We start from the raw sequence: 12,318 nt of genomic DNA on the forward strand, positions 1-12,318 counted from the left end.
CACTCAATGTTCTAAATTCTCAAGACAACACAGTGTTTTGTATCCAAGATTTCCCTCCTGCAAAAGTTTTTTTTTAAAAGTAAAAGCTGTGTTTTTTATGTGTGTGAAGGTGTGTGTGTAAGCCTGGTTTTCAAGGTGATGGGATCACGTGCGTGGACACGGACCCATGTGTCCTGCCGAACCGTGGAGGATGCGATGTGAATGTAAGCACAGAAAACATACAATGTACGAAAACCATACATCTCACCATCAACGTATTTCAGTACCTTTTCCAATTTAACATTTTAGATCTGTTTTTCACCTTAGCATGGTAGCCTGCTTGCTGTACTGAGCTGTTCTGACTGTGCTCTCCGCTACCCCCTACAGGCCAAGTGTATAAAGACAGGGCCAGGCTCACACACATGCCATTGTTTGGCAGGGTGGAGGGCAGACGAGGATGGGTGCCAGCCTATCAATGACTGCCTGGGCGCTGATAGAGGGGGCTGCCATCCCAATGCCACCTGTATCTACGTGGGCCCTGGACAGGTGAGAGAGGGGGGTAGGGCATCAAACTCCCAAAACAGTCTGACTGACCATGCTATGTTCGTATCTTTTCTCCCCTACTATCTATCTTATTCCATCCATTCAATAAAGCCCAAAGACTCCAGTTGATCTTACGCATGTTCCTATTTCCAAATGCAGAGCGGCTGTGCGTGCAAGAGTGGTTTCCGTGGCAATGGGAGGGAGTGCGAGGCGAACAATCCGTGCGTGGAACAAAATGGCGGCTGTCATTATCTGGTGGGAGCCCGCTACTTCTCATTGGCTAACACGATAAGTATTGACCAATAGAATCACAGACCATAATACTGAATGACTGAGATGATAGCCTTTGACCTCATGAACTTTGATCTACTTTCTCTCCTACAGGCAAGCTGTCTCTACGTGTCCGGTGCATGGAAGTGTGTGTGTGAGGATGGATACACAGGTGACGGAGAGGTGTGCTACGGTAACGTGGGACAGGTGAGCATTTCCTACCTTATTGCCAAGACAGGTAGCTACATATGGCTGAGGATTGGGGGACTGACATACTCTGATCTGAATAACAAACCTTACCTCCACTGTGTCTCTGTAGGAGTTGATGGCCCTTCCTGACGTCACTGAGTTCGCCAAATGGGTGACTGTAAGTTTGACTTGACCATTGTCATTTCTCATCGTTTTACAGGAGGAGGGTTTTGAGTTTTCCCTGTGTTGTTTATGCTGTTGTTCAGATTATTTATTGTCTGAATAAGAAACAACTTATTTTCACTTCTGACATCCTGTATCAATAAGGAGACGTCACACCACACTCTTAGAAAAATGGTGCTATCTAGAACCTAATAGAGTTCTTCTACAGACGGTTTTACCTGGAACCAAAAAGGGTTATCCTATGGGGACAGCCGAAAAACACTTTTGGAACCCTTTTTTCTAAGAGTGCATAGTGTAAGCTTCAGAAACGTTTAGTAAGACACAACCGGATATGATTACAGAGCATTATGGGTACTGTAGTGCATACTGCTACAATCTGCACAAGGTCATATTCACAACTCACCATTAACTTCTGTTAGCCTGCTAGTATGCCTGTAAGATGCTGGTCGGATGGTTTTAGGTCATCATGACATTTAGTATTTTCTTTTGTCTCCTCCCCTCTCCCAGGACACAGGCATTTCCCAACTGCCACTCATGAACAGTCAGAACGTAACTCTGCTGGTGCCGTCCACAGCAGCCACAGACAAGATGACCAAAGAGGACAAGGACTTCTGGACAACCCAGGGGAACCTACCCAGTATCATCAAGTAAGACCTGGGTCATATTCATTAGGCACCAAATGAAAGAATATGGCCTGAAACAGGAAGAGATTACCTGGACTTGTCCTATAAGAACCGTCTCTTTTATTTTCCATTGGACAACTTTCTAAAACGTTTTGGTATAGGCATTGAGATTCTTCCATTGTGATAATCCTTATTTCTGATTATACCCTGATAGAAATCACATGATCCAAGGTGTCTACTCGCTAGCTGACCTACGCAACACATCCTCCACCTTGCAGCTCACTTCCCTTCTGAAAAAGGCTCTTCCTGTTACTATTATCAATGAGGTGAGTTTAGAGGCAGGTTTTATCCTAAGCTTGAAGTGAACAGGAACTGTGATACTGTAACACATGACCTGAAGTTAACCCTGTATTGTCTGTCAGTCCACAGTGATTGGAGGAGCCACCATAACAACCGCAAATGTGGCTTCAACCAATGGACTGATCCACATTATTGACACAGTGTTGGTTCCAGAGAGGAGTCTCAGTGAGGGGCTGCTGGAGCTGCTTGCACAGAGGCCAGAGTTCTCCCTGTTCAGGAGTTACCTTGTTGTACGTACATTATAAGGCTTCTATTCTTTTCATCCAAGCCACACGCTCGTACAGCACCCAAACTCTCTTTTTTGAAGAGAGCACTCTGATGAACAACCCCAGCCGTATCAATGTCTTATTAATGTTCTCCATTAAATTACTTGTGATTCCATATGCAGCCATATCTGAGGAAAATGTCTGTCTCTGTCTGCTCCCTCTCAGCATCATAACCTGACAGAGGAGATAGAGCAGGCCTCGGCGTACACAGTGTTTGCTCCAACAGACAGTGCTGTCCTCGAGTACCTCAAGAATACCGCTTCGGACACCATGGTGCCTCAAATTATTTTGTGATCTTGTTACACATTGTGTGTGTGTTTGTGGATGCGAGTGTGCGTGCTTATATAATGTATGAACTGTATAGTACTGTGTGTGTTTTGGTTGATGTCAGGACCTGAATACGACGCGGTACCACATAGTGCTGTCTGATAGGTTGATGAGGATAGACCTGCAGGGTGGAGCCTACAAGGAGACCATGCTGGGGTTCTCCTACCAGCTGGGCATCTTACCCAGGGATGACAAGGTATTATTATTATGGGATGCTCTGGGAATTCTGTTTGTGTTCTTCTGCTAGTGTTGTATCAGCCATATTGGATGTAGTCTACTACTGTTTGAGTCCTCTCAAAATGTGGTGCTTCTCTTCTCTTCTCTTCTCTTCTCTTCTCTTCTCTTCTCTTCTCTTCTCTTCTCTTCTCTTCTCTTCTCTTCTCTTCTCTTCTCTTCTCTTCTCTTCTCTTCTCTCTCTCTCCTCTCCTCTCCTCTCCTCCTCTCCTCTCCTCTCCCTCTCCTCTCCTCTCCTCTCTCCCTCTCCCTCTCCTCTCCTCTCCTCTCCTCTCCTCTCCTCTCCTCTCCTCTCCTCTCCTCTCCTCTTCTCTTCTCTTCTCTTCTCTTCTCTTCTCTTCTCTTCTCTTCTCTTCTCTTCTCTTCTCTCTCTCTTCTCTTCTCTTCTCTTCTCTTCTCTTCTCTTCTCTCTCTCTTCTCTTCTCTTCTCTTCTCTTCTCTTCTCTTCTCTTCTCTTCTCTTCTCTCTCTTCTCTTCTCTTCTCTTCTCCTCTCTCCTCTCCTCTCCTCCTCTCCTCTCTCCTCTCCTCTCCTCTCCTCTCCTCTCCTCCTCTCCCTCTCCTCTCCCTCCTCTCCTCTCCTCTCCTCTCCTCTCCTCTCTCTCTCCTCTCCTCTCTCTCTCTCTCTCTTCTCTTCTCTTCTCTTCTCTTCTCTTCTCTTCTCTTCTCTTCTCTTCTCTTCTCTTCTCTTCTCTTCTCTTCTCTTCTCTTCTCTTCTCTTCTCTTCTCTCTCCTCTCTCTCCTCTCCTCTCCTCTCCTCTCCTCTCCTCTCCTCTCCTCTCCTCTCCTCTCCTCTCCTCTCTCCTCTCTCTCTCTCCTCTCCTCTCTCTCCTCTCCTCTCCTCTTCTCTTCTCTTCTCTTCTCTTCTCTTCTCTTCTCTTCTCTTCTCTTCTTCTCTTCTCTTCTCTTCTCTTCTCTTCTCTTCTCTTCTCTTCTCTTCTCTTCTCTTCTCTTCTCTTCTCTTCTCTTCTCTCTCCTCTGTAGTTGTTTGTGAATGAGGCCCAGGTAAATGTTTCAGACATCCAGGGTGGTAAAGGGGTGATCCACGGCCTATCTGCAGTCCTAGATATCACCAAAAATCGCTGCGACATCCAGCAATTCAAGACATTTCCGGTACAGCTTAATCCATACCCCTTTCTTCCTTTTTCTAAACATTTGACATGAAATTTCTCAGATAATTCTTCATTCATCTTTTGTCTGAAGGGATCCTGTCAAGACTGCTTCTACCCACAAGACAACACCTGTCCAGCTGGATCTACCCCAATGGCATGATACCTTTCAAGTATATCCAGCTACTGTATAGTGGATCCAAAATGGCCGTCATGTTTCATGAATTACTCTCTGTGTTATGGCTGTTTTCCCTACAGGCATTGGTCAGGAAAAAGTGTATGTTCCGTCGGGTCTACCAGGGGGAACAGCTGCTCAGCATCGGCTGCAAGACCATTTGCAAGAACACTACCATTGTACGTGAGACACCAGTAGCACCACTAGCACTGTGTTCGGACTGCATCCCACCCTATTCCCTATATAGTGCACTATTTTTGACCAGGGCCCATAGGGAATAGGGTGTAATTTGACATGCATCCCTAGTCTAGAATGTGTCACTGGTGTAGAAACAAAAGCACTGTTAACATAATTTGTTAGCATTGTGTTTGCATATTTCTTACACATATTCAATGATTTAAATCCAAGAAGAGGAATCAACAAGGGTCTAGAGAAGCTCTACCTGAGTGAGGGAATTGACAGGCAGTGATACTCTACCTTTACGCCAATTGGAAGTGAGAGTAGAAGTGTGTCCCTGTGAGTGACTCTAGCTCCCCCTGTAGGTGCGGAGGTGCTGTGGCGGGTTCTACGGGGGGCACTGTGAGCCGTGTCCAGGGCCCAAAGGCCAGCCCTGCTATGGGAACGGGGTGTGCCAGGACGGGACCAACGGTACAGGGGTGTGCCAATGTAAGAAGGGCTTCAACGGGACCGCTTGTGAAACGTGTCAGGAGGGCAAATACGGCATCCACTGTGACCAAGGTACTGTGACCAAGGTACTGTAGTAATGTACTGTATGCTCTTAGAAAAAAAGGTGCTATATAGAACCTAAAAGGATTCTTCGGCCCCATAGGAGAACCCTTTGAATAACCCTTTTTGGTTCCAGGTAGAACCCTTTTGGTTCCAGGTAGAACACTTTTGGGTTTCATGTAAAACCCTTTCCACAGAGGGTTCTACATGGAACACAAAAGGGTTCTACCTGGAACCAAAAAGGGTTATCCTATGGGGACAGCCGAAGAACCCGTTTGGAACTCTTTTTTCTAAGAGTGTAGTAATATAGCGTCCACTGTGACCAAGGTACTGTCGCAAGATATGTCCACTATAAACTTGCCACTACATTATAGAATCCAACAATTCAACGTTGGGATGCTTTTGCATTACAGAAACATAATCAACATCTACACTACTATCATCAGCATAGTTCTCTCTCTCTCTCTCTCTCTCTCTCTCTCTCTCTCTCTCTCTCTCTCTCTCTCTCTCTCTCTCTCTCTCTCTCTCTCTCTCTCTCTCTCTCTGTCTCTCTCTCTGTCTCTCTATCTCTACCCCTCTCTCTCTCTACAGACTGTAGGTGTAAGAACGGCCGGTGCAATGACGGTATCCATGGAGATGGGACATGCGAGTGTGACGCGTATTGGAGAGGGATCACCTGTGATGACAGTATGTACTGTATGACAGTATGTACTGTATGACAGTACATGTGCTGGAGTTGTTCTTATTTTGTATTAGTATAATTTTAGCTCCTTGCATTTACTCTTTCAAGTATGTATGACAGGGTGATTGCCTGATAAGTGGGCCACAGAGCAGGAGGGTCATTCTTGAGTTGTGGTGGCATTTCGGGAAAATAAAATAAAATTGCATATCAATATCAACAAAAACATGTATGAGGTGTTACTTTTTGTAATTTTTAAGTGTTTTTCATGGTTGCAAAGGCGAGGGACGCAAATGCCACGGCACAGGATGTGTCCTACCAAGGGACTTTAGTCTCACCCCTAACAGACAGAAAGACATAAAAAAAAAAAAAAACATTTATTACAAGTACATGTTACATGGGCATTTGATCTCACATGTATCATATCAATGTTATAGGATCATCTCATATTGTGTTCATGATACTGTAACATGACAATGTAAAAAAAAAATGTAATCCCTGTTTGCTGTTTTTCAGAGTTCACTAGAGAAGAGAACTGTGGGGACAGGAAGTGCCACACCAGTGCAATGTGAGTGAACTCACTCTGACTTCAGCTTCCCACCACTCTATGATGTGATTATGTTGAAATCAAACCATTTCAGCACAGCAAGTCAGTGAAACAGTTCTTACATCTCTTAGTTATAAACTGTGGTTCCATCTCTTCTCCTCTTTTGCATCTATCTCACAGGTGTGTAGTAGGTCGCTGTGAATGTTTGGCAGGGTTTCAGGGCAACGGCACTGACTGCAAAGGTATTCTTCCTATCACTTCCCAGCATGCACTATTATACTGGTACCTGAACTGCTATAAACTATACATGACTACTACACAGGAAACTAGGTGTAACAAAGCTGTGTGTGTGTGTGTGTGTGTGTGTGTGTGTGTGTGTGTGTGTGCAGCGAAAGATGCCTGCAAAGACAATAATGGAGCCTGCAGTCCTCACGCTGTGTGTAAGAGGACTCTTCCAGGACGCAGGCAGTGTGTGTGTAACACAGGATATCATGGCGATGGGATGGTGTGTGTACGTAAGTATGGGTTTTTAATCTACACACTTTGACGGGTCAGGGGCTGAAATAATATTGAGTTTCAGCTGTGTTTGTTCAATTAGTTATCTAGGGTTGGGCTACCACTGAAAGAAATGGTAAGAAAGTATTTGTGAAATGTTACTGTTAAACTTTGTTTTATTTTTCCTCAGAGATCAACCCCTGTCTGGACGGTAGAGGAGGCTGCCATGTGAATGCAGACTGTATTCACACCGGACCTAACAAAGTAAGTCGGTCGGTTGGTCGGTTGTGTGTGTTTGGTGTCCATCAATCTGTTGTAAAAAAATGAACTGACTTATTTCATGTTTTCTATCCAGACGTCATGTGTGTGCAGCCAAGGCTACACAGGAGATGGGAAGGAGTCTTGTACGGTTGTCAACCTCTGTCGAATGGTACATCTCTAATCTCTCCCTCAATAAAGTGTCAATGTAGTGAACAGTGTATCAGTGTAGTGAGCAGTGTAACAGTGTGGTGAACAGTGTAGTGAACAGTGTAACAGTGTGGTGAACAGTGTAACAGTGTTGTGAACAGTGTAACAGTGTAGTGAACAGTGTAACAGTGTGGAGAACAGTGTAATTGTAGTGAACAGTGTAACAGTATGGTGAACAGTGTAACAGTGTGGTGAACAGTGTAACAGTGTGGTGAACAGTGTAACAGTGTAGTGAACAGTGTAACAGTGTGGTGAACAGTGTAACCGTGTGGTGAACAGTGTAACAGTGTGGTGAACAGTGTAACAGTGTGGTGAACAGTGTTACAGCGTGGTGAACGGTGTAACAGCGTGATGAATCATGTAACAGTGTGGTGAACAGTATAACAGTGTGGTGAACAGTGTACCAGTGTAGTGAACAGTGTAACAGTGTGGTGAACAGTGTAAATGTAGTGAACAGTGTAACAGTCTGGTGAACAGTGTCACAGTCTGGTGCACAGTGTAAACATGTGGTAAACAGTGTAAATGTAGTGAACAGTGTAACAGTGTGGTGAACAGTGTAACAGCGTGGTGAACAGTGTAACAGCGTGAATAATTATGTAACAGTGTGGTGAACAGTGTAACAGTGTGGTGAACAGTGTAACAGTGTGGTGAACAGTGTAACAGTGTAACAGTGTAGTGAACAGTGTAACATTGTAGTTAACAGTATGGTGAACAGTGTAACAGTGTGGTGAACAGTGTAAATGTAGTGAGCATTGTAATGGTCTGGTGAACAGTGTAACAGTATGGTGAACAGTGTAACAGTGTGGTGAACAGTATAAATGTAGTGAACAGTGTAACAGTGTGGTGAACAGTGTAACAGTGTAGTGAACAGTGTAACAGTGTGGTGAACAGTGTAACAGTGTGGTGAACAGTGTAACAGTGTGGTGAACAGCGTAACAATGTGGTGAACAGTGTAATTGTAGTGAACAGTGTAACAGTCTGGTGAACAGTGTAAATGTAGTGAACAGTGTAACAGTGTAACAGTGTGGTGAACAGTGTAACAGCGTGGTGAACAGTGTAACAGTGTGGTGAACAGTGTAACAGTGTGGTGAACAGTGTAACAGCGTGGTGAACAGTGTAACAGCGTGGTGAACAGTGTAGCAGTGTAGTGAACAGTGTAACAGCGTGATGAACAGTGTAACAGCGTGGTGAACAGTGTAACAGTGTGATGAACAGTGTAAATGTAGTGAACAGTGTAACAGCGTGGTGAACAGTGTAACAGCGTGGTGAACAGTGTAACAGCGTGGTGAACAGTGTATATGTAGTGAACAGTGTGGTGAACATTGTAAATGTAGTGAACAGTGTAACAGTCTGGTGAACAGTGTAAATGTAGTGAACAGTGTAACAGTGTGGTGAACAGTGTAACAGTGTGGTGAACAGTGTAACAGCGTGGTGAACAGTGTAACAGCGTGGTGAACAGAGTAACAGCGTGGTGAACAGTGTAGCAGTGTAGTGAACAGTGTAAATGTAGTGAACAGTGTAACAGTCTGGTGAACAGTGTCACAGTCTGGTGCACAGTGTAAACATGTGGTAAACAGTGTAAATGTAGTGAACAGTGTAACAGTGTGGTGAACAGTGTAACAGCGTGGTGAACAGTGTAACAGCGTGAATAATTATGTAACAGTGTGGTGAACAGTGTAACAGTGTGGTGAACAGTGTAACAGTGTAGTGAACAGTGTAACAGTATGGTGAACAGTGTAACAGTATGGTGAACAGTGTAACAATTTAGTAAACAGTGTAACAGTGTGGTGAACAGTGTAAATGTAGTGAGCATTGTAATGGTCTGGTGAACAGTGTAACAGTGTGGTGAACAGTGTAACAGTCTGGTGAACAGTGTAACAGTATCGTGAACAGTGTAACAGTGTGGTGAACAGTATAAATGTAGTGAACAGTGTAACAGTGTGGTGAACAGTGTAACAGTGTGGTGAACAGTGTAACAGTGTGGTGAACAGTGTAACAGTGTGGTGAACAGCGTAACAATGTGGTGAACAGTGTAATTGTAGTGAACAGTGTAACAGTCTGGTGAACAGTGTAAATGTAGTGAACAGTGTAACAGTGTGGTGAACAGTGTAACAGCGTGGTGAACAGTGTAACAGCGTGGTGAACAGTGTAACCGTGTGGTGAACAGTGTAACAGTGTGGTGAACAGTGTAACAGCGTGGTGAACAGTGTAACAGCGTGGTGAACAGTGTAGCAGTGTAGTGAACTGTGTAACAGCGTGGTGAACAGTGTAACAGCGTGGTGAACAGTGTAACAGTGTGGTGAACAGTGTAACAGTGTGGTGAACAGTGTAACAGCGTGGTGAACAGTGTAACAGCGTGGTGAACAGTGTAGCAGTGTAGTGAACTGTGTAACAGCGTGATGAACAGTGTAACAGCGTGGTGAACAGTGTAACAGTGTGGTGAACAGTGTATATGTAGTGAACAGTGTAACAGCGTGGTGAACAGTGTAACAGCGTGGTGAACAGTGTAACAGAGTGGTGAACAGTGTAACAGCGTGGTGAACAGTGTAACAGCGTGGTGAACAGTGTAACAGTGTGGTGAACAGTGTAGCAGTGTAGTGAACTGTGTAACAGCGTGATGAACAGTGTAACAGCGTGGTGAACAGTGTAACAGTGTGGTGAACAGTGTAAATGTAGTGAACAGTGTAACAATGTGGTGAACAGGGTAACAGCGTGGTGAACAGTGTAACAGCGTGGTGAACAGTGTAACAGCGTGGTGAACAGTGTAAATGTAGTGAACAGTGTAACAGTGTGGTGAACATTGTAAATGTAGTGAACAGTGTAACAGTCTGGTGAACAGTGTAAATGTAGTGAACAGTGTAACAGTGTGGTGAACAGTGTAACAGCGTGGTGAACAGTGTAACAGTGTGGTGAACAGTGTAACAGCGTGGTGAACAGTGTAACAGCGTGGTGAACAGTGTAGCAGTGTAGTGAACAGTGTAACAGCGTGATGAACAGTGTAACAGCGTGGTGAACAGTGTAACAGTGTGGTGAACAGTGTAAATGTAGTGAACAGTGTAACAGTGTGGTGAACAGTGTAACAGCGTGGTGAACAGTGTAACAGCGTGGTGAACAGTGTAACAGCGTGGTGAACAGTGTAACAGCGTGCTGAACAGTGTAACAGTGTGGTGAACAGTGTAAATGTAGTGAACAGTGTAACAGTGTGGTGAACATTGTAAATGTAGTGAACAGTGTAACAGTTTGGTGAACATTGTAAATGTAGTGAACAGTGTAACAGTGTGGTGAACAGTGTAAATGTAGTGAACAGTGTAACAGTGTGGTGAACATTGTAAATGTAGTGAACAGTGTAACAGTGTGGTGAACAGTGTAAATGTAGTGAACAGTGTAACAGTGTGGTGAACATTGTAAATGTAGTGAACAGTGTAACAGTGTGGTGATCGTCTTGGCAGAAACACGGGGACTGCCACAGGTATGCCAGGTGTAATATGACTGGTCCAGGGGAACGCAGCTGCACCTGTATGGACGGATACGTGGGTGACGGCATCACCTGCAAAGGCACTGTGGGCAAGGTGAGTAGGACAAGAGACTACACATAGCATGAGTAAAAGTTCAATTTGATTGGCATTTGTAAGTACATATACATACCCCATGTACGCTCACACCTCTTTTCCCACTTTCTTTTCCCTTCGCTCTCTCACTCACTCACTCTTCATTCGATCTTTGATTAGTGTTTATCTTTTTCATCCACAGGAGCTTCTCACCAGGAAACTGAGGGATTTCTATCTTGGGTTGATGGTGAGTCTCTCACTGACCAGTAGCACACTTTTATTTATGTTCTGGATTAAGTTATACATCCTAGTGAGAAAGGCACTGTGACACTCTGGCTCCATGGACTTTATTATTGAGCCAGGGTTGTTCATTTTCCTTGTTTGGGTGTATTTCTATGTTGGGTATTCTGGTTGTTTCATTTCTATGTGTGGTGATTGTTCGTGATTATTCAGGTGACTCCCAATCGGAGGTAACGAGTGACAGCTGTCGGCTCGTTATCTCTGATTGGGAGCCATATTTATACTGTGTGTTTTCTCGTGGGTATTGTGGGTTTTTGTTCCATGTTTCTGTCAGTGTTACAGAGGACTTCACTATCGTCATTTGTTGTTTTTCGTGGTTGCTTTATTAAATAAAGTCATCATGTTCACTCCACGCGCTGCGTATTGGTCCGCTTCTTCAGACGACCTGACAGAAAAACCCACCATAGAAGGACCAAGCAGCGTGTCCAGGAGCAAGACAGCTGGACATGGGAGGAAGCGCCTGGTAAGGAGATCGAGAGGCTGGCGATGGCCCAGGTGGGCAAATCGTGGTCCTGGGAGGACATGCTCGGGGGCAAGGGACCTTGGGGGAAGATCAAGGCCCTGGCGAGAGAGGAGCAACGGCGTCAGCAGGGTCATCGTTGGAAGGACGAGAGGCAACCCCAAAAAGTTTTTTTGGGGGGGCACATGGCTTGGGCGGTTGGGCAGCAGGAGGCTGCCACAGGGAGATGTGGAGAGAAGGCTATCGGATTACGGGAGCCATTGGCGAGTAGAGGAAGGGAAGTTGTTGCGGCACGGCGTGAGAGACTGATGTGTGTTACCAGTCCGGTCCGGCCCGTTCCTGATCCCCAGTTAAAGCCAGTGGTGTGTGTTCCCAGTACGGACCGGCCTGTTCCTACTCCACGCATCAAGCCCACGGTGTGCGTCGCCAGTCCAGCCCGGCCGGTTCCGGCTCCACGTACTAAGGATACGGTGTGCGTCGACAGCCCTGCCCGGCCTGTTCCTGCTCCACGCACCAAGGATACGGTGTGCGTCGACAGCCCTGCCCGGCCTGTTCCTGCTCCACGCACCAAGGATACGGTGTGCGTCGACAGCCCTGCCCGGCCTGTTCCTGCTCCACGCACCAAGGATACGGTGTGCGTCGACAGCCCTGCCCGGCCTGTTCCTGCTCCACGCACCAGGGATATGGTGCGCTTCGCCAGCCCGGCCCGGCCTGTTCCGGCCACTTGCACCAGGGATACGGTGCGCGTCGCCAGCCCAGCCCGGCCTGTTCCTGCTCCACGCACCAGGGATACGGTGCGCTTCGCCAGCCCGGCCCGGCCTGTTCCGGCCACTCGCACC

At 45.9% G+C, this 12,318-nt stretch overlaps 1 protein-coding gene across 2 annotated transcripts in view; it reads left to right on the plus strand.

The window, feature by feature from the left end:
* The window catches only part of LOC121575719 (stabilin-2), a 37,930-nt gene that overhangs the window by 14,586 nt on the left and 11,026 nt on the right, over positions 1 to 12,318 (plus strand). For both annotated transcript variants that reach the window (XM_041889010.2, XM_041889011.2), the window contains exons 24-45: positions 110 to 203; positions 367 to 525; positions 682 to 777; positions 907 to 999; positions 1,112 to 1,159; positions 1,672 to 1,811; positions 2,002 to 2,113; positions 2,210 to 2,377; positions 2,579 to 2,686; positions 2,805 to 2,936; positions 3,957 to 4,085; positions 4,176 to 4,238; positions 4,340 to 4,435; positions 4,799 to 4,994; positions 5,574 to 5,669; positions 6,178 to 6,229; positions 6,389 to 6,450; positions 6,598 to 6,723; positions 6,894 to 6,967; positions 7,059 to 7,133; positions 10,621 to 10,740; positions 10,922 to 10,966. In XM_041889010.2, the coding sequence (XP_041744944.1) occupies positions 110 to 203; positions 367 to 525; positions 682 to 777; positions 907 to 999; positions 1,112 to 1,159; positions 1,672 to 1,811; positions 2,002 to 2,113; positions 2,210 to 2,377; positions 2,579 to 2,686; positions 2,805 to 2,936; positions 3,957 to 4,085; positions 4,176 to 4,238; positions 4,340 to 4,435; positions 4,799 to 4,994; positions 5,574 to 5,669; positions 6,178 to 6,229; positions 6,389 to 6,450; positions 6,598 to 6,723; positions 6,894 to 6,967; positions 7,059 to 7,133; positions 10,621 to 10,740; positions 10,922 to 10,966 (2,284 nt within the window). The remainder of the gene's footprint in view (positions 1 to 109; positions 204 to 366; positions 526 to 681; positions 778 to 906; positions 1,000 to 1,111; positions 1,160 to 1,671; positions 1,812 to 2,001; positions 2,114 to 2,209; positions 2,378 to 2,578; positions 2,687 to 2,804; positions 2,937 to 3,956; positions 4,086 to 4,175; positions 4,239 to 4,339; positions 4,436 to 4,798; positions 4,995 to 5,573; positions 5,670 to 6,177; positions 6,230 to 6,388; positions 6,451 to 6,597; positions 6,724 to 6,893; positions 6,968 to 7,058; positions 7,134 to 10,620; positions 10,741 to 10,921; positions 10,967 to 12,318) is intronic.

Source organism: Coregonus clupeaformis, unplaced genomic scaffold, assembly GCF_020615455.1.
Source record: "Coregonus clupeaformis isolate EN_2021a unplaced genomic scaffold, ASM2061545v1 scaf0009, whole genome shotgun sequence".
In the NCBI taxonomy this organism is placed as follows: domain Eukaryota; kingdom Metazoa; phylum Chordata; class Actinopteri; order Salmoniformes; family Salmonidae; genus Coregonus; species Coregonus clupeaformis.